Source organism: Sus scrofa, chromosome 7 (genome assembly GCF_000003025.6).
Source record: "Sus scrofa isolate TJ Tabasco breed Duroc chromosome 7, Sscrofa11.1, whole genome shotgun sequence".
NCBI lineage: Eukaryota > Metazoa > Chordata > Mammalia > Artiodactyla > Suidae > Sus > Sus scrofa.
In genome coordinates, this window is record NC_010449.5 from 14037081 (window position 1) to 14058431 (window position 21351).

At 41.5% G+C, this 21351-nt stretch overlaps 1 protein-coding gene across 8 annotated transcripts in view; it reads left to right on the top strand.

Annotated features, from left to right (window-relative positions):
* RNF144B (ring finger protein 144B) overlaps nucleotides 1–21351 on the top strand; it is a 172994-nt gene that overhangs the window by 90980 nt on the left and 60663 nt on the right. For 6 of the 8 annotated variants that reach the window (XM_021100236.1, XM_021100234.1, XM_013977461.2 and 3 more), the window contains one exon: nucleotides 15383–15594. In XM_021100236.1, coding sequence (XP_020955895.1) covers nucleotides 15418–15594 — 177 coding nt within the window. In that variant the 5' untranslated portion in view covers nucleotides 15383–15417. Of the gene's footprint in view, nucleotides 1–1681; nucleotides 3233–8762; nucleotides 10872–15382; nucleotides 15595–21351 lie in introns of those variants that run through there. The other 2 variants (XM_001928021.7, XM_021100235.1) reach the window with 2 other exon arrangements.

A 21351-nucleotide genomic window follows, 5' to 3' on the forward strand; every position in this document is an offset into this window, starting at 1 on the left:
ACACCTGTTTAAGCCTGTTGTATCACCTCACAGTATCCTGATAATTGATTTGCTTGTCTGACTCCTTCCCTGGACTGAGAGCTCTTTGAGAACAGGAGTTGTTTCCAACTTCTGTCTGTCTTCTTAGCATCTAGCAGATTGTCTGGAAGTAGATCAGTAAATGCTTGAGAGGATAAATGTATGCTGTGGATTCACTGGGCAGATATGAAAGAGTTTTGATTACTAGAGCTTTGCATTGTTGTTTGAAATCAGTGATTCCTTCAGCTTTGTTCTTTCTCAAGGTTGCTTTGGCTATTTGGGGTCTTCTCTGATTCCATACAAATTTTGAAATTGTTCTTTTTCTATGAAAAATGCTGTTGAAATTTTGATGGGATTGCATTGAATCTGTAGATTGCTTTGTATGGTGGACATCCTAACAGTATTAATTTTTCCATTCCATGACACAGAATGCTTTTCCATTTATTTGTTTCTTACTCATTTTCTTTCATCAGTGTCTTATGGTTTCAGTATACTGATCTTTCACCTCTTTGGTTAAATTTGTTCTTAGGTATTTTATTCCAAATCTTAAAAGGGTTGTTCACATAATACTATAGTGGTTTTTTTTTGTTTTTGTTTTTTCTTTTTAGGGACACACCTGCAGCATATGGAAGTTCCCAGACTAGGGGTTGAATTGGAGCTACAGCTGCTGGTCTACACCACAGCCACAGCAATGCGGGATTCAAGCCATGTCTGTGACGTACACCACAGCCCAAGGCAACACTGGATCCCCTACCCACTTAGTGAGGTCAGGGATTGAACCTGCATCCTCATGGATACCAGTCAGATTTGTTTCCACTGGGTCACAATGGGAACTCCAATACTATAGTGTTCTACATGTTTATTTAGTCCTATTAAAATTTGATCGCAGTTTTTTTGTAAACTTGCATGGTTGAAAATAATCAATACCGATATTATTTAATCACACAATATATTTTTTCTTCCCATCTGCTATTTGCAGCAACATGCAGCATATTGCTTAACCCATGTTTTCATTTATAATAGCAGCAGCTTCTTCCCTTATCCTGTTGACAAGAGATGATAAGAGATTATAACTTAATTGCATGGTAATTGAAAAAGGGGACTCTGTGTTGAACTTTGGTTTAAGGCACCAAAGTTTTAAGTTGACACTAATGAATAAACTAGCCTCCTAGAGAAGGTGCTTTATCTTTCCTGATTCTTGTCCATCAGCAGTGGTCACTGTACCAAGAAAATACTTAGAGATTGATTATCCCAGAACCTAAGCTACTGCTAAATTTGAAGTTAGACATCCGTGGGGCAGTTTTCATTAACAAATGCCTTTTTCATCTAACATAGATTTAGGTATCGTCCTAGCTCTGCCCCTCTCTGGTTCAAGCCAACCACTTAAATCTCCCAGAACATGAGTTTTCTCATCTTTAAAATTAGGTGTTTTGGGGAGTTCCCATCGTGTCACAGCGGAAACGAATCCGACTAGGAACTATGAGGTTGTGGGTTCCATCCCTGGCCTTGCTCAGTTGGTTAAGGATCCGGCATTGCCGTGAGCTGTGGTGTAGGTCAGAGACGTGGCTCAGATCTCACGTTCCTGTGGCTCCGGTGTAGGCCAGCAGTTACAGCTCTGATTTGCCCCCTAGCCTGGGAACCTCCATATGCCGCAGGTGCGGCCCTCAAAAGACAAAAAGATTAAAAAAAAAGACAAAAATTAAATAAAATTAGGTCTTTGGGACTCAACTACTAGAAGGAATTTTCAAGCCCAAGTATCCATCAGTGATGTTATTTTGAGTCCCCACTGTATGTTCTCTTACTGTTTTCTCTCCCTTGTCCTCCTTCCCTTTCTCCCCCACTAGGGGACCCGTCCCCCTGTCTGTCCCACCATCATACACAGAAATACACCATGTTCTTTAGCCCTTGGCTTTGATCTTGAGGTTTTCTTCAACATGGAGTGCTGAGAAACCGTTTGCTTGTGTCCTTTGGAATGGTGCCTACTGCTGATGCTTCGCTGGCACGCTCGGATCCCTTCCGCACAGGGCTGTGAGTCCCTTCCTTTTAGGAAGTGCCTTCCTAACTGTGGTTGCCAAAGTAGAGTGAGGTTGCCGAGGGAGCAGAGAAAGATTCTCACATCAGAGCTGTGACATTTCTGAATTGCAATGTTTAACGGATTTGGGACTGTGATAGTGACCTATGGGGATGTGTGCCGGGTGTGAGTAGGTATGGAATCTGTTATAAACGTCACACAAACTAAGAGTCTGATGTTTTGGGCTGAGGAAGGCCCATCTTAGTACCCCACAGCTTCTGGATTACTCTTGTTCCATTTTACTTTTAACTGGAGTACAACCTGTTAGGTTACTAAGCAGCTCCCCACATAATTTGTTGACACAGCACTTCAGGCAAAACCATTGTTAGTTGCCCTGTGTTATATGAAGTCAAGTAAGACTGTCCTGATTTGATTTGCCTGCGTTCTCATTTTATCCTTAGATGCAAAAGGACACATCGAGCACAAGGTGTTTTGGATGAAATGTGCATGGGAAGTGTTTCTACAGAAAGTTTTCTGGCGAGGTGGGAAGGCAGGTCTGGGTTGTTAGAAGTAGAGGCAAGAAATTAAAGAGCTGTGGGGAGGAAGGAGACAGGTGTCCTAGAAGGATAGGTGCGGAGAAGCAGCAAGCTCTGGAAGCCAATAGGTGAAGTGTCCCCATCTGGACAGCCAGGACACTAGGGGGCTACTGGCCACCCTGCTTGAGATTTTCAGAAGTAGGTATCCCAGAAGGACAAGAGAGAAGTCCTGATAAGTGGAGCGAGTGCAGGAGAGCTGGGCGCGCCGATAGCCAGGTTCGGACAGGGTTAAGACCATCACCTGCCGTTGAAGTGCGACCCACATGGGAAGTAGGAAGTGCCGCGCCTGAGCTTCCTGTATAAATAAACGCGCGGCTCCCGGCGCGGCTGTTGGCGTGCTGCGCCCCACGCTCTGCAAGGTTCCCGGCCATCGGCCATCGCAGCTGCGCCCCAAGGCGGGAGGCGGTTATAGGTACTCGTCTTCCTCTGGCCCGAGTCCTGTTGCATTCCTGCAGAGTGTAAGGCTGTCAGCCGCAGAGCACGGAGGAAGAGGGAGAGAATGGAACAGCTCCTCCTCCCCGGGGCGCGAGCAGCCCCAGCCGGCGGTGCGCTCCAGAGAAGCTGCTGAGAAGCCCGGCGGCCGGGAGGAACGTAGCTCTCTCGCCAGGTAGGTTCAGCGAGCTTTTGAAACGCTGCAGGCATGGCAAGACAGCAGTGGTGTTGAGCTAAGAAAGGCAAAAAGGACGGGAGATTAATTCTGAGAGCTTGGTCTTTAGCTTTGTTTTCTGCGCCTGGTTCTTAAAAAATACAGAATTGAATTCATTCTGAATGCCCGAAACACCTGTTAACTTTAAAAATCGATGTCTTTGTAAAGGTAAAAAGAAACTAATTTCTAATAAATCCACTTCTGCAGAATGTATTGTAAAATTCAAGATTAGATCAAACCTCCAGTGTCTTAAGAGGAGACCAAAGTTGGCATAGTCTCAGAGGTTTGCCCTCTGTTATTTGGAAATGCATAGCAATGTGTCGGCATACGTGGATACGGATAAGATGTTATATTATTCTTGGAGTCTTGGCCATATATTTTGCTGATTATTTTGTTGTGTAATTGCTGATAAAACGAGGTGAGACTCTGATCCTATACTGCTGTTCTCAAGTTTATGTTAAAATGAAACTGATTCCTATATGGGCAGAGAAAAGGTATCTTTAGCTTACCCCTTTCCAGGGCACCTTTTGTTTTTTTTATTTGTAAGAAAATAAGAGATTCTGCTGTAAGTCTACTCCAGAGGCATATACTTCATGCATTTGGATTTCTCAGAAATGAATTTCCCTTTCTGGGGAAATATTCTCTGGTTTTCATGCTTGCTCTACAGTCTCCTTTCTTTCTGCTGCACGCATGTATCTTATCAGAACATTCGCGGGGGCTCACAACAGGACCAGCAGTGTTCTTCTAATTTGGCATTTCTGGATGTTTATTTGAACTTGGCCAGGTATGAATTAACAAACAATATACGTAACATTTCTCAAGCAGCCAATTGGGGGTATCTAGGCCCAGAAGCAAAATAAATGAACTTTGAGATGACTCAGTTTTTAGGGTGTGGGTAAGAAGCAAAAGGAACCCAGCCAGTCTTTACTGAGTTGCTGGCTCATTAAAGGTTTCACTGAGCTGGGCCTCTTGGTCCCCAGCCCCTTTCACACCTTTACTGGTCCCTTCTCCTTCTTCTGTCCTCCCTTTTCAGCCCTAGTCCTTAAGGTAGCGGTCCCTTAAGTACTTCTGAAGCTGCCTTGCAGAGGAGGAGGAGAGAGGGAGAAAAAGAAAGATCTCTAGCAGATCCACAAAGCACATGGAGAGAATGGTATTGGGAAGTCCAAGGCCACATTTTCATAAAACGCCCGCCTCCTTTGTACACACCTGTGACTGGGATTTTATTCCTCGTGGTGGGCATAAAGTTAGAAAAGTGGGAAAGAAAAAAAAATTGATTTCAAAGGTAGTCTCTGACTAATTGGAACTGTCTTGATGAGTAAACAAGCTACAGAATATGTGAAAAGATGCCGGACTAGCGGAATTGGATTGCTTGGCTTTTTATTTAAAACAAATGGAAAAACTCAACCAAAAGACCCCCGCTCCCCCAGCTCAATCACCCTAGGTAACTTGCTTCTCCAGTACTGTGCTGGAAGTGAGGTTGAGTGTGGTCAAACACTGTCCATTTACCCAGCGTTTTACAAATATTTACAGTCATCTATGCCAAATATCTTTGTGCTGAGCCCCAAAGAACATTCTCAACATTCAAAAGCCCCATTCTCATGAATGGTTTCAGTTCATTGGCAATTTAAAAGCATCTAGGCTTCCAAACTAGGTCAGTTTAAGACATGTCTTTTTTTAAACATAATAATTAATTTTGGGGTCTCCCAGGTTATGATCCAGGTTTTCTGAGCCAAACCCTACAGCAGAGAAAAAAGTATGCTGTATCAGAAAAGAAAAGCTCATTTTGTCTATGTAATAAGACCATTTAGCTTTATGGAAACTGTATCTTTCTTTTCAACGTGAATCCTTTTAATCTGAGAAACTTATATTTAAATTTCCCTTTTTGAAAAGTCATTTCAATACTTTTAGATGTTTAGGAACATTTTTAAGCATATATGAATCATTTCTCTGTACTATTTCTGTCAGTCCTGGCTTCTGTCTCACCTGGCTGTGACTTACGATTTTACTTTCTTGTTGAGTGAGGTTCTTAGTGTTTGAAATCCCTAGTTTGAGGTAGAGGTCAGGAATCATGCTGAACCCAGATGTTGGTGGAGGAACAAAGTCCAGGCAGTTTTGGGACTAAACCTGCTTTGTGCAACTGATTACTTTGGAGATGGGAATTGGGCCAAGCTGAACTTTGGGGAGTAGGTATCCGCAGCTGCTGCTCCTGAGTACTGAGACTTTTTTCAGGAATGTGTGCCTTAATTTATTACAGTGCCATAGCTAGAGCAAATTATCAATATTTTGAGCTTTTGAGTTGCTCGAAGTGAATACAGATGAGAATCAGGCTCTGAATATTTTCTCTCCTCCATGTACGTTAGAGAAGTTATCTACTGTGGTATTGAGTGACTAAATGCTGCAGATATAAAGATGTGTAAGATGTGGCCTCTGCCCTGAAGGAATTTGAGTGAGCTTGGAAGTGACTTTCGACTAGAATGGTAATTTTTTTTTTTTTGTCTTTTTGGGGCCGCACCTGCGGCACATGAGATTCTCAGGCTAGGGGTCAAATCAGAGCTGTAGCTGCTGGCCTACACCGTAGCCACAGCAATGTGGGAGCCAAGCCACGTCTGTGACCTACACCACAGCTCACAGCAATGCCGGATCCTTCACCCACAAGTGAGGCCGGGTATCGAACCTGCATCCTCATGGATGCTAGTCAGATTTGTTTCCTCTGAGCCATGATGGGAACTCCAAGAATAGCAATTTTTAATTCATGTTTTTTTACCTGGGAATGAAAAATACTTTGATGTTATCTGAGTTATATTGTTTTTTTGGCAGTGTTGCCCTGATGTCACCTGAGCTTTAAGTAATTTGAAGAGGCATAAGGGCACCTAAGTTTTTTTAGTTATTTTAATTTATAAATTTGTTTTTTTCACCTTTAGGCATAAGTGGGAGGTCTTGTACTAATGTCTTATTTTTACTAACGCTAGCATGTGCTAGTTACTTGGTCCGTCAGTACTTCTAAACCCAGTGCATCATAATGTAGTACTTATTAAAAAATGGAAAACAATACACTAAAGAGAGTGAAAGTGATCAGTACTTTTGCAGCATGGCATGAGACACTTCTCACGTGTAAGTGGATCCCTTCTTTGAATTGAAAACTCAGCAGTCTAAGTGAAGCGCACTTCTCTTCATAGCTGGAAATGCTTCTGTTCCCATGACTTGCGATCGCTGTTAAAGAACATGCTTTGAAAGCTGTGTCTCATTGGTTTCTAATTCCTCTATAGTCATGAGTTTGAGTCTCAGACCTTAAGTCAACTGGTTCTTTGTCTTTCTTGGGAAGATTGAATAAAACTATCTAATTTCTCTCTTTGTTGAACTTGTGGCTGAAGCTCTAAACCCACAAAGTGTCCTGCATATGATTATATGAAACTACCTGTTGACAACCTCCTCAACTAGCTTTCTCTTGATAAGTGGGGACTATTTTTAATCGCCTATCTATCCACAGCACCTAACGTGTGGAATTTGATGCTTTGTTAAGTTGACCTTATTTCCTGCATTTTGCATTTTCCTGATTTGATTCCTTAAGAATTCATTTCGCAAAGATGTGCAAAAATACACACCCTGCACCCTGCTTAGTGTGGGGTGGAGACATTCTTTGGCCAAATGGGTTTTCAGTTTGTTTCTATAAAATTTCTGTCTAAAACTTTTAATTTTCACAGGAGAGGTTAATATTTACACAGGCTTTTATCCATTTGGAGAAAACATTTTGATTTAGATATTCCTTCTTTAGGGACTGTAGTTTCTTGGTAATGTCATGACCCAGGCATTTAGCCAGTCTCTTGCTCTATTCGCTTTCTGAAATAACACTTCTCCTTGATCTGTTAATTACATCATTGTCTGACCTGCCTTTAAGTGGCGTTCCTTCCTGCTTCTGAGCTTTGTTGTTATGCCAGGCAGGGGGAAGAAAATTATTCATCAGGGCTGTATGAATAATTGTGGGAGGCAAGGGAACCACTGATTAAAAAGGAGGTGGGCAGGGCACAGCGGTGGTGTTCAGGAGGGACCTCGGATGAGGAATGTAAAATTACAATGCCAAAAATATCATTGAGCTGTTTTTCTCATAGTCGCTCCTACCTTCTTTGATACATTTTTATTGTTAGAAAAGCTAGGAACGGATTTCCTCCTCTTGGGCCTTACCTTGTATTGGTAATGAGAACATGGAAAGTAGGCAAGGAAAAAAGAAATGTGCTTTTAAGAAAAAGGGATAGGTTATTTTGCAAATGGTAAAACTTGACACCTCATATGCTCTATACTCTACAGGGTTTCGGGTTAGTTTATCAGAAGGTCTTAAACATTGTTGGTCGTGATCTCATACCTCCGTATATTTCTCCTATATGTTTTGTAAGAAAAAATACAAAGATTAGATTAGATTGTTCTCACCTTAAAAAAAAAAAGGTAACTGTATGAGGTGATGGGGGTGTTAACTAACCTTATTAATCATTTCCCAAAATATCTCTATGTCAAATGATTATATTGTACACCTTAAACTTACACAATGTTGTGTGTCACTTGTATCTCAATAAAGCCGGAAGAAATTAGATCTTATTAAAATAATGGACTTTATTCATTATATAATTTCAAATAGCAAAGAGACTGCCCAGAAGACAATTCTTGCTAATATTTAATACTCCCTTTCTGAGGGAGTGTCTGTCCTTGGCACCCACCAAAAAATTAATAGGGATGTAGTTGCGTATCAGTTCCATTTTCAGAAGAAAGCAGGTCTCCAAGTTACAAAGTTATAATCTTATTGCTATCCTGGGACCTGGTAAGATGAAGATGTTTAAGGTAAAGAATTATAGACTGAATGTTTTTTCATTTCTTGGTTTCCTCTGAATGAAGCTGTGAAACAGTGGGGAAGAAAACAGAAGTTCTCTTTCCTATCATATGAGGCACAGTGCTAAATAGTGTTTTGCAACAGTGCTCCCACCTCACAAAGGCAGAGTAGGTGAATATTTACTTCCATCACCTCCAGGATTAGGTATTTCTTGGGTTTGTTTATCTAGTCATCCCTTTCTTTTATTGGTGGGTTCCACATTACTGTGTGTTGAATCTGAGCATGCGGAACTCTCATGGATGCAACTCATGTACTCGACCATTTATACAAGGGATTTGAGCCTCTGAGGACCTTGTTATCCACCAGGGGTCTTGGAACTAATCCCCCATGGAAGTATTACAGGGAATACTGTACTACAGAATATCTAATCTTTTTTATTGTTTTCAAATAATAGTAAAGTATCTTATCTGTGATGCCCAGGATATACTCATTGGCTTTGAGTAGAATTTAAAAACAAGAGGAGTGTCCATTGTGGCTTAGCGGATTAAGAACCCAACATAGTTCCCATGAGGATACAGGTTCAATCTCTGGTTACACTCAGTGGGTTATGCCATAGTCGCAGATGCAACTTGGATCCAGTGTTGCCTTGGTGTGACATAGGCCTCAGCTGCAGCTCTGATTTGACCCTAGCCCAGGAACTTCTATATGTCACAGGTGGCCCCTAGGAAAAAACCCTACTAAATAGATATAAAATATAGTTGAGTAATTGCATTTCTGCTGTTACTAGCAAGGCTCCCTATGTCCATTTGTTCATGTCCTCTCAAGGCACATATTAGAACTGTTTTTCTGATATTACTGGGTGGACACTGATTTGTCAGATCCCTGAATGGCCAGAGAGTGGGTCAAATATGGAAGAAGGGAGTATAACCATAACACTGGCCAGTATGAAGCTCTGCCATAAGTCCTTATCTCACCACCAATATCCATCCATTGCCCCTGCTGTTCCACTAGCCAACGGGTCTGTCTACCATACCAGACTGTATTTAGGGTGGAACTGCACCAGAATGGCTATTGGCTACTGATGATCAGCACTTTATTAAATTCAATCAATCAACTGCTTGAGTCACTACTGACTTTTGTGAAGAACATGAACCAGCAGTGAAATAATCATTGCATTGGGTACCCAGGCCAAGGTCAACACAATACTAATGTTCAGATTATGTTAATCTGGTTGCCTGATATGTCATTCTTTGCTGATATTTGGAGGGCTTTCCTAGCAAGGCAGAGATGGGGTCTTTGGGCTACTATTTCTTCCTGCTTTGCTAGAATATTGGCTTCCTAAGAATCTCTCTTCATTACACAGGCAGCCCTTTAGCCCTGCCTTCCTCACCAACTATCTTTCCTGAAAACACTTCCCTTTGTTGGCTCCCTCTCATAGTCAAACCTTCATGTCTTTTATTCCACCTACTTCACAGGGATGACTCAGTGTCTTGCACAGGCATGTAAACATTTTGAGAGTATTCATGTGTCTCCTCCTTCTGTTTTGTCCCTTGTTCTTGAGTAACTCTTAGACTTTGATGGCCTTCAGACCTCTGGATTTGTACATAGGTTCATATTCTATTATATCAGTAACATCAAGTCTTTTTGTTAGCTTTCTTCTCCTTCTTCTCTTTCTTCATTGGCTGTACGCATGGCATGTGGAAGTTCCCAAGCCAGGGCTCAAACCTGAGCCACAGCAGTGACCCCAGTGACAGCAGTGACAGTGCTGGGTGTTTTACTCAGCCACCAGGAAAGCTTGTTAGCTCTTAGTCTCTTTAATTGAACTTTACCAGTTTCTCTAAATCTTAAAGTTTTTTGCAGACCGTGAAAAATTCCTAAATAACTAGATAAATATCCTAGTAAATCATTATCCTCTCCAGTCATGTTATCTTTTTGTTCAGAGGAATAATAGCTGATGTGGGGTAGTGAAACAGATGTAAACTACATTAGTTAAAAATACTTTGAATGTTGGCTCTCTTACCCACTGCATTTTTGGAGCAGATTGCTTTTTCAGGCTGCCAGCAGAATATGAAAATTCCTTATACATCTTGAGCCTTCCAGCACAGTTTCTGAAGTATTTCTTTCTTTGGCCGTTCTAATGAAAACACAAGAAGGAAAAAGTGACTTTCCTGTTCTTTCCTATCAGAAGGTAGTTGCTTCTCATATAATGAACACCTTGTAGGGCAACAGCCACTCGGAGGGTAGGTAGAACTGCTGATTCCCTTTTCCTGGTAATTTAGTGCAAAATCAGATGTTTTAGAGTGGCCCTCCTTCCTTGCATGCCCCAGCGAATCTGACCTGTTCTGTGGTTACTTGCAGTTCAGCAAGTGAGATTTTTCCAATTTGGGTGAACCCTCACCACTCCACCTCAACCCAGCTAGCCACTTTAGACCTTTTAAATCTGAAGTCAGTCTGTCGGGTTTTGCATCTTTCCGACAGGGCTCTTATATTCCCCGCCAAAATTCTTTTCTCCATGGGTTTTTGACACCCCATAAGAGGCTCAGTCACATTTGAGCTAATAACTGTAAAAGTAATTACAATTGTTCCTGTTTTAAATCAAGCAGGAGGGTGGAACACTCAAGTCACTTTCTTATTTTAGGTAAAATGTGAAGTATGAGGCAAAACAAGTTGAGCAAGCTGGTGAGAATGAGTTACCGGCTCTCTGGAAGGAAGATTTTTCTTGAAACCCAAGGGGAGTGTGTGTGTATTGTCACGGAACCTCTGAGGATGTGGTTGCATGAACGGGTGAGGAGGAGTTGCGAGGGTGTGGCCGGTCATTCTCTGGTCACCCCCTCTGAGCTTTATGTGACATTTAGTTTAGAGGTTCACATGGTGGCGGAGTGAGTTCTACTAGTGGTGGTTTCATGCAGTAGAGACCTGTGAACCTCAACTGCACATAAATGAAGAAACCTGAAGACATGGAGCCATTCGCAGCATCTCAAGTACTTTGGGGATTCTCCTGACTGTTGCTTGAAGAGCTCAATTTCTGATGACTCAGTGGTGAAAAGATTTCTTCTCTGATAGTCTTTTCCTACGAAGTGCTTACTGTGTGTGATTCATTTCTAAAATGGTCTTTATTCACTGTTTTTTCCCAGAGTGAAAACCAAAGGGCTGGTTTTGAACCATGTATGGTGAGGCCTTCAGCTTCTGTGGTGCCTGGGAGGCCACTGAGGGAAAGATCCAGGGCACCTGGCCTGGCGCTCCCAGCATTGCTTCCACCAGCACTGTTCTACCTTATCTCTTTTATCCAGTGGCAGTGTACTTATGATTTTGGGGGTTTTGTTTGTTTTTTTATTTTTTTCTTTTTTTTTGCCGACATCTATGGAATATGGAAGTTCCTGGACCAGGGATCAGAACCCTTACTGGAGCCCTGACCCACGCTGCACCAGTGACGACACTGGATCCTTAACCCTCTGAGCCACACAAGATGAACTCCAAGATGATGGTTTTAGAAACTTCCATTGCCTTAAAAATATTTGAAAGCCTTCACTTTGGGGAACTGGTGTTATTTTACACAAAAAAAGAAATTGCTTCTTTTGAAGAATTCTTTTAGATTGTTCACATCTCCAAGACGTGAAATACGTGATTTCTTTCCTCTGTCTCAGTCACAAGTACTGCCTTGATTGGAATGCTTGGAATTTTTTTTTTTTTTAACAAAAGAAGTTTCTGCTTTGTAAAAAGTTTTAATGTTATAAAAATGTAGATCAAGTATATGTCTATAAATTTTAAGCTACTTTATTGAGGTATTGTTGATAGACCCAAAACTATACACACTTAATGTATATAACTTGAGTTTGTAAGTAAGTATATGCTTATGGACATGCATAATGCCTGTGGTTGACAATACTGCATGTGTACTTAAAAAAGTTGCCAAGGGTAGATCTTTATTATTTATTTATTTATTTATTTTTTAGGGCTGCACCTGCAGCATATGGAGGTTCCCAGGCTAGGGGTCAAATCGGAGCTACAGCTGTTGGCCTACACCACAACCGCAGCAGCGTGGGATCTGAGCTGCCTCTGCCACTGCTCATGGCAACGCCAGATCCTTAACCCACTGAGCGAGTCCAGGGATCAAACCTGTGTCCTCACGGATGCTAGTCAGATTCATTTCTGCTGAGCCACGATGGGTACTTGGCCAAGGGTAGATCTTACGTGTTAAGTACTCTTACCACACACACACATACACACACACACACACATACACGCACACACAATAATGGTAAATAGAGGGGGCAGGAGGAAACTTCTAGAGGTGATGACTCTTTTTATATTTTTGCAACTTTGATTTCATAGCCTGTAGATGTGTAACTCTCAAACTACGGAGTCAAAACATGTATATAATAAAAGATATGTTTCAGATGGCCTTGATTCACACAGCTTTTAGTCCTGCCTTCATCACAAGGCTATTTTGAAAGATAACCTCCTAAGAGGGATCCAATTCTGTCTTTGTTTTTTGAGTATTTTGGCCTCTTGAGTCTCTCCTCCTAAAAAATAGTGTAGGTGGAGACTGTGAGAAGTAAATGACTTTCTTGAAGAACACCTAGCTCTCTTGCCAGGTTGGAGCAACAGGATTTATCTCTTCTCAACAGCTTCCTCCATACAGGCTCTTAGTGTAATTGACATTCGTGGTGTGGGATGTTTCTGGCCTGTTTCCCATCATCTTCCCTACTCAGGAAGCATTTACTGGCTGCATTTCTTCTTGTTGTTTGACTTGGGATTTCTCTTTTTGTGGGGATGATGATTCAGAATATGTTGGGTGAGCAGTGTTGGGAAAATAGAGGTGAGAAGACAGATGAAAAGACATTGATAAGATGATATGTGTTATGAACAGGGGAGTCAGAGAAGAAAACGGGTGATAGTTGTGTAAGCAGAAACTGGGAACAGGGGAGAAGTAAAATCATTCATTTTTACCTTTAATTGACCTTAAAGATAATTTAAAAAAAAAAAACTTTCAAGATCTTAAATTTGAGGTGCAAGTTGATTTGAATTTAATTGGTTCTTAGATAATAGGGATTGTCAGTAGTTAATTGAAAACACTGTGTATTGAACAGTGTTGGGCATTTCCTAAGAAATAGCTATCCTGTTGGAAGCCAATCATTGGTTAGCTTCCTGTTTAATTTATTTTTAATCAGATTATTTACTGTTACTCAAGGAATAGGTAATAAACCTTAAACACTTCAGGTTACTAGGGCTAGAAAGTGTTGACTCTTCCTGATGTGACCGTTGACTGTTTCCTGATTAACAAAGGCAGTACAGTTAGCGCTCATAGAATTTTTTTTCCTGTCTAATCCAATTTGTTTTCCCTCTCGTATTTTAGGACTTTTGTACCTGTATATTGAGACCTAAGAACAGCGGGACTGTATAAAAATGCTACATATATAAAATAATTTCTTTTGCCTGAAAATTGGGAGGAAAAGAGTCTGGTTCTTCCAGAGGGAGAGGATACAATTATTTCTATGGCCAAATTTATTAGAATTGACCTTACTCTTTAAAAATAGTACAAACTTGAGGATTTTGCTTTTATTTTAATTAATTAATTAATTAATTAATTTTTTGTCTTTCTGCCTTTTCTAGGGCTGCACCTGCGGCATATGGAGGTTCCCAGGCTAGGGGTCAATCGGAACTGTAGCCGCCGGCCTACACCAGAGCCACAGCAGCACGGGATCTGAGTCGCGTCTGTGATCTACGCCACAGCTCACGGCAACGCCGGATCCTTAACCCACTGAGCAAGGCCAGGGATCAAACCTGCAACCTCATGGTTCCTAGTTGGATTCATTAACCACTGAGCCACGATGGGAACTCGGAGGATTTTGCTTTTAATCAGTACATGAAATTTCTTGATGTTATCATAGCCATGAATGTGTAGGAAATTTATTTTCAAAATTATTTCACCTCTTTTGAAGATATTCTGGATAAAAACAATCTAGTAGAAGAGCTTCAGTAATCATTTTTATTTTTCAGTGTAGAAATATCCTATCCTGTAGTCAAACTGTGTATAGAGACAAAGTTTTATTCTTGTACAACTTCAGTGATCGTAAGATAGCTGTAGTCTTGGAATTCATAGCTCTCTTTCTCCCTCCCTCTTCCCACATCTCTGTCTCCCGATTCTATCCCTCCACATAATATCCCCTTGTGAGGCAGTTCTGGTTTAATGGACCAGGCGCTGCACTTAGCCTCAGAAGATGGAGGTTTGCATTTTGCTCTGCCCCATGTAAGTTTTGAGAACTTTGGCAGATTTCTTAACTTCTCAGGACCTCAAATTCATCTGTAAAATGAAGGAAATAATGATTGTGATGGCAAAGGATTAACTGCAATAACGCATGTGGACGAGCACAATTAACACCGATACCTTATTGAAGACGTTTTTTTATTGGAGTAAAATATATGTAACAAAATACATCATTTCAAGCCATTTTCAGTGTAATTCAGTGGCATTAAGTACATTCACAGTGTTGTATGACCATCACACTATCCATTTCCAGAACTTTTTCATCATCCCATAAACTCTGTCCTCACTAAGTAATAACTCTCCACTTCCCCCTCCTCTAGCTCTTACTAACAGCCTTTCTCCTTTGTGTCCCTAGGGTCTGGCGGCTCTAGGTTCCTCATATAAATGGAATCATACAATATTTGCCCTTTTGTATATGGTGTATATCACTTAGCATAATGTCTTCAAGGTTCGCCTCTGTTATAGCAGGTGTCAGAATTTCATTCCTTCTTCAGGCTGAATAATATTCCACTGCATATTTCTATCACATTTTGTTTGTCCATTCATCTGTTGATGGATACTTGGATTGTTTTCACCTCTTGGCTATGGTGAATAATGCTGCTATGAACTTGATGAGCAAGTATCTGTTTGCGTCCCTGCTTTCAGGGGTGTACACCTTGAAGTGGAATTGCTGGATCATATGGTAATTCTTTATTTTTTTTTGCTTGACATTCTATTTATAAGGATTTTTTGAATCTGTTGCATTGATTGTAGCAATGCAGTTCCTAAATAGTATATTTGTTCATAGTGGTCTTTTAATTCCCATAGTTTATGTGATATGAGTCAGGCAGTGAGGCCCACTTCCGTTTCAGGACTCCAGAAATACTGTGCAAGTGGCAAGCTCTCTAGCCCGTGGTTCTCAGAAATGCGTTTTCTGTGCCCTTAGGCCACTGAGGATGAGAGTTTGCTCTGCTGGTGCCCAGATGTGTTGGTGGAACGAGAGCTGTATCAATGGATGTAATATTTTCTGCTTTGGGCCTTTCTGTAGGGATTAAGGAGACTGAAGAGGCTGAAAATAGGCTGATGAGCTCCGTTGGTAGCCTCCACTATCTCACCATGACTGCCGAAAATCCCGCTGAAAATCCCACGCCTGGAGACCTGGCTCTGACCCCCCTCGTCACTTGCAAACTCTGCCTGTGTGAGCAGTCTCTGGACAAGATGACCACACTCCAGGAATGCCGCTGCATCTTTTGCACAGCCGTAAGTTTTCCTTGGTTCTTTCATGATGAGAAAATACAGAGAAAGACTTGTACAAGTACAGCTTACATGTCTATGGCTTACTGAGAAGCCCAAGTCTGCTGCGATATGATCCTGCCTGGGGAAACAGTTCCACCTTTGAATCTGATTCCAAATACTATCTTGAATGGTAAACCTGGTATTGACTGGGTTTTACTGTAATGCGTGTGTGAAATTTAATTATTGGTTAAATAAGCAGTATCTTTCTGTTCTTAAGAATCTAGCTAGGGAGCAAAACAGTGACATTTTTTAACATGCCTTAGTTAACAGCCATCTGTAAGAAGTTTATCAGGTGGTTTGAATGATGGCGAAATCAGGTATCAATTTACTGGATCGTCTTTAATATGCTTGCTCATCTCCTACAAAGCACATGGTGTGTACACCTGTTTACTTGGTCGTATCTCCTTTTACATTTTTTTGTCTTTTCAGAATATGCTGAATGCTGCTTATTCCTCATAATAAAGAGGACCCTGTACAACTCCAGGGTGGGCTTGTGTCGTTTAGTTGGACACTTAGTGTCAATGCCTATGATCTTGATCACATGTTTTCCTGAAGATTGGCTGGTTAAAGAGTAAAAATAGCAAACAGGCTAATGGGTTCAAAGGGGCTCCTAGAAGTGTGGACCAGATTGACACTTGTTCAGGTGTTCACTCACTGAGGTGTTTTTCGAGCTCCTACGATATGCCAGGCACTCTGCTTGGTCTTGGGAATATGAAGAGGAAAAGGATACTTCCCGTAGGGAAGACAGACACGTTGAAAGAACTATACACAAGTCTGGTGAAATTAGGGATCCCTAGACCACAGAGGTCGGTCCTCCTCTTTGGGGATGGGAGGGGGCTTCCTGGCGACAGTGCTTTCCTGAGCTGAGGTTTTAAACAAGAGACTGCACACTGATGCCATGGCCTCAGCACCTTTTCGTTTGCATCCCCAATTGGGAAATTTCTTTTTTTTTTTTTTTTTTTTTGGTCTTTTTGCCATTTCTTTGGGCCGCTCCCGCGGCATATGGAGGTTCCCAGGCTAGGGGTTGAATCGGAGCTGTAGCCACTGGCCTACACCAGAGCCACAGCAACGCGGGATCCGAGCTGCGTCTGCAACCTACACCACAGCTCACGGCAACGCCAGATCGTTAACCCACTGAGCAAGGGCAGGGACCGAACCCGCAACCTCATGGTTCCTAGTCGGATTCGTTAACCACTGCGCCACGATGGGAACTCCCCAATTGGGAAATTTCAAATGACGGATTTTGTAAATTTTTCCTTTTCAAAATGAATAAACAGTAAGATAGAGCTACTCTGGGCCTGTAGCTTCGTAGGCCCAGAAATAGATGATCTTTTTTCTGTTTATGGTACCTACCTCTCTCTTGTATGTATTTGAATGAACTATACTTTCAAATTAAGGATGGATTAAGAGTCAGCTAGGGAGAGTTTGAGGCCTCTCAGCAGGGTGGAGGGGAGGGCCTGATGCCTAAATTAGTAATATTCACCACTTATCTTTGCTTTGGTAGGCCTTGCATGGGTACACTGTTAATACTTAATATATAGTAGGTATAATTACCAAACCAATGTGGGTTTAATACTCTGACTTGTGAAGGAAATTGAACAGTGATCGGTACTTAAATCAAGGGGAGTAAGAAGAAAGGAATCATTGAGGAAATACTAGAATCACTTATAAAAAAGACATCCTACTAATCATGCTTTTTAAAAAACGTTAACAAGTTAAGGTGAAATAAATTTTACCCCGTCTCCCTCTCTCTCCCTTTTTGTTTTCTTTTTATGGCTGCACCTGTGGCGTAGGGACGTTCTCAGGCTGGGGGCTGAATCAGAGCTGCAGCTACAGGCCTACATCACAGCCACAGCAACACTAGATCCAAGCTGTATCTATGACCTACACTGCAGCTTGTGGCAACGCCAGATCCTTAACCCACTGAGTAAGGCCAGTGATAGAACCCGGATCCTTGTGGAGACTTGTCAAGTTTTTAACCCCCTGGTCCGCAACGGGAACGCCCATCTCTCTTTTCCAAGTTAATTTAACACGACGCTTTTTCAAGCTAGTTTATATCAATTTTCTTAAATTTGTTTGGATTGAGGATTAGGGTAGAGAGAAGGCTTGGAATAATTTTGAGATAAAAAGGAAAGCAACTAAAATCCTTATGTTTTGAACTGGAGGATCCAGAGATGGAAAGAATAGTATCATTTATCCCTTCATTCAGCAGATACCTAGTGAGCAGCCTCTGTGTCCTGGGAATTGTTCTGGGCACTGGGATTTATCAGTTAAAGAACAAAACCCAGCAGAGATCCTTGCTTTTAGGAACTTGTGTTCTGTCAAAGAGTTACATAATAAATCATAAGCCTAATAGGAGTTCCCCTTGTGGCTCAGCGGAAACGAAACTGACTGGCATCCATGGGGACGTGGTTTCGATCTGTGGTCTCACTCAGTGGGTTAAGGATCTGGTGTTGCTATGAGCTGTGGTGTAGGTTGCAGACATGGCTTGGATCCCACATTGCAGTGGCTCTGGTGTAGGCCAGCAGCTACAGCTCTGATTCGCCCCTGGCGTGGGATCTCCATATGCCGCAGGTACGGCCCTAAAAAGACAAAAAATCAGAAATAAATAAAAAAGCCTAACAAATAGATAAGTTACATAGGAGTGGGTAATAGGGATTTAAGAAAAAAGGTAGAGCTGGTTAGGAGTGTGGGGCCAGGACACTGCAGTGACAGTTGCGTGGACGGGAGGTGGGTTCATGAAGTGATGTTTGTGCTGGTTCTTCCTCATCTTGTGTTACTTGACGGGAAGTGAGGAAATGGCCTTGTCATCACAGGGCAGCTTCGGTTTCCTTTGGTGTTGCTTTGTTTCTGAATGCTGTGCTTCAAAACTGTTTTCTTAGATTTTCTCACATCGGTCTCAGACCCTTGCTAACCTTTGAAACAAATGAGTCAGAAGCCACATTTGGTTAAAGCCAGAAGGGACATTCTTGTCTGAGGATTACTGAAGTTGAAGAGCAGGACATGGAATTCACTTTTTGCAATGAGATCTCATGCAGTAGAATTCGGATTTGTGCATCAGCATTGGGTAAAGAGTAAACTGCATGAGCAGAGGCAGTATTGCGTATTTACCAGGAGCTAGTGCTGCCCTGTAGTTGTTTCCATAGATTGTAGTTCCCATTTTAAAATAGCACAGCTGCTTATTTCTCCTTTAGCAGTATGAGGATAGGCGTTAGTACAATGAGGTCACTCTGTCATCTAGGTGTGTACCTCCTCTTGTTGAGCTGTACTCAAAAGCAGAAAGTCAAATGGCTTGGTATTTTTGGTATCCCTTGAATCTGGGAACTTTTTGTAGCTATAAGCATTAACCTTTCCTGGCTGCCTAATACCCCACTGCCTATGATCTGCCAGAATAGTAAGCTGTAGGTGTTGATTACATTAGTGTCTATAAATTTACAATTGATGTCGGATTCACCTCTAATACTAGTCTAACTTTTTGTTAGAGCTCTTACTTCTTCTTTTTAAAAACTCATTAATAGTGTGTCTGATGCCCCAGGTTTTGATTTGCATTCAGATTAAAGACATCAAATGTGTATTTTCAAGGCTGAAAACAAAATCTGTGACATTTTTTAGTGTGTCATATACTACTAATTTCCAATTTTGAAGATGGTTGGATGACATCTTCCCATTATTGGCTGGGAAAGTCTTCTTGTGCATACCATGTATTTAAAAGGGTTTTGCTGAGCTTGTTCCCTCTTCTTCCTTTCATTAGGGCAATGTCCAAAGTTTCTCCTGTTAGATATGGTGCTATACTTGTGTAGTTTCATCAGTTCAGTAAAGCTTATTGTACATTCTATGCTTGTCCTTTTTTCCCTAAGAGGACAGTGTGATCAGTGTGCTTGGGGAGAGGAGAATGGATCGAAGCGAAGTTAGCCGGCTCAGACCTGCCCTGTAAGTAGGTGCTTCTCAAGTGTGTTTTGTGAACCTCCAGCTCCGAGAAACAGAGATGATTCTTGAATAGTGTTCCACAGTCAAATTACTTGGAAGCGGATATGTTTTCTGTTCCTCTCTTAGAGGGATGTAATGCATATTTGCATTTTAGATCTGTACCATCTTATGTTTGAAAAGAAAGCAAAGAGACCCTGTGAACTTCTAATGAAGCATTTCCATTTGACCAAGGCTGTCTCTTTTTAGTAGAATACCTGTTAACTTCCCCACAACCAATGCGTGGAAGAATGCTGCTTTAACTTGTTCCATGGAATAATTCTTGATTTAAATAGCATTCAGAGAAAGGAATGTGGCAGCTGTTGCTTCAAATAATCCATCAATATATCTAGTTTCTTGTTATAGGAAGTTTACCATCTTCTATTCGTGAAGATGGTGTCTGTTAGACTCTCTGCTGGATTTAATCTAGAGAAGAAAGTGTAGTATAGCCAAGGGAAGCTAATATACAGAACAAAAATGGGTATAGTTCTCACTAGCATGAGTAAATTCATAAATCATTAGGTGTATCGTGGAGCCAAAGAAGTTGATTGCTTGGATTTATGGAGAGAGGTGTTGCAAAATTGTTTGTTCTTATACTTGAAAGTTAAATGTCTCGCGGATGTTAGTCTGTTAACTAATAATATGGAAAAAGCTTCTCTCTCTCTCTCCTTCCCTATCTCCTTCTCTCCCTCTCTCTTCCCTCCCCCTTGTGGATTTAAATAATGTAAATATGAAAATTCAAATTTCCCTCTTTTGCCTTTTGCAACACACTCTTTCAGATAACACCACACAATTATAATTCAAGTGAAAGGAAAAAAATGTACAAAAATCAATTATCAAAGGAGGGAAAATTTGTGGGTTGCTCCCTAGTGAGCAATATTTGCCTCTGTGATTTATTTTGGAAGCTATTTCTGTCAGCCACGAATTAAAGAAGAATGAAAACACAGTTGTTGCTTGTTTTTATAACCTAGATAATTTCACCTGAAAAGAGTCGGTATGTTGGGCATGGCCTATTTACCATTCAGATTAAAGACAGGATGTGCTGAGCGAAAAGAAAAATAAAGTCCAGCCATATTCTTCCCTTTTTTCCATTACATTTTGTTGGCTCTAAGAAGTTAGAACTCCTTTTACTATTCATTTCTCTGAGCCAAATGGATTTTCCAATGTTTAAAAAAGTGAGAGGAACTATAAAGCTTTTTAGACCAAACCCTTCTTTTTCCTTGGGGCCTGCTGGGTGACCTTTAAGAAAATCCCACATATGGCCTGGGAGACTTTTATGGCTTGGGAAGATTTGCAGTGTGCGTGCGTGCATGCATGCGTGTATTTCTGAGTGCATACATACATACACATGTGCACACACACAGATTGGTAACTTTCTAATGTAGCACAGAACCTGCGGTGGTTTGTTCCCTGGATTCTGATTCCTGCACTGGGAGAAAGAATGCCATCCTTCTCTTCCACCCCCTTTTCCCCCTTCATTGTCACAAGCGTGGCTAAAAGAGCAGATGCAGAGATGGGAAGACCCAGGCTTGTGTTCAGGCTTTGCCATTTAATGGTGTATGACCTCTTTGGCTTCCGGGAACCTTAGTGTCTCACCTGTAGGATAGGGGGAGGGTGATGGATGATAGTACTGACCTTGGCGTGTGGTAGGAGGCATCAAATGAGAATCCCAGTACAGCAGCTAGCACAGTCCTACGCCTCTCCATTATCACCATCATTCCTCTCTTTCCTAAGTCCTGTCAGTGCGCTGAGCTGTTT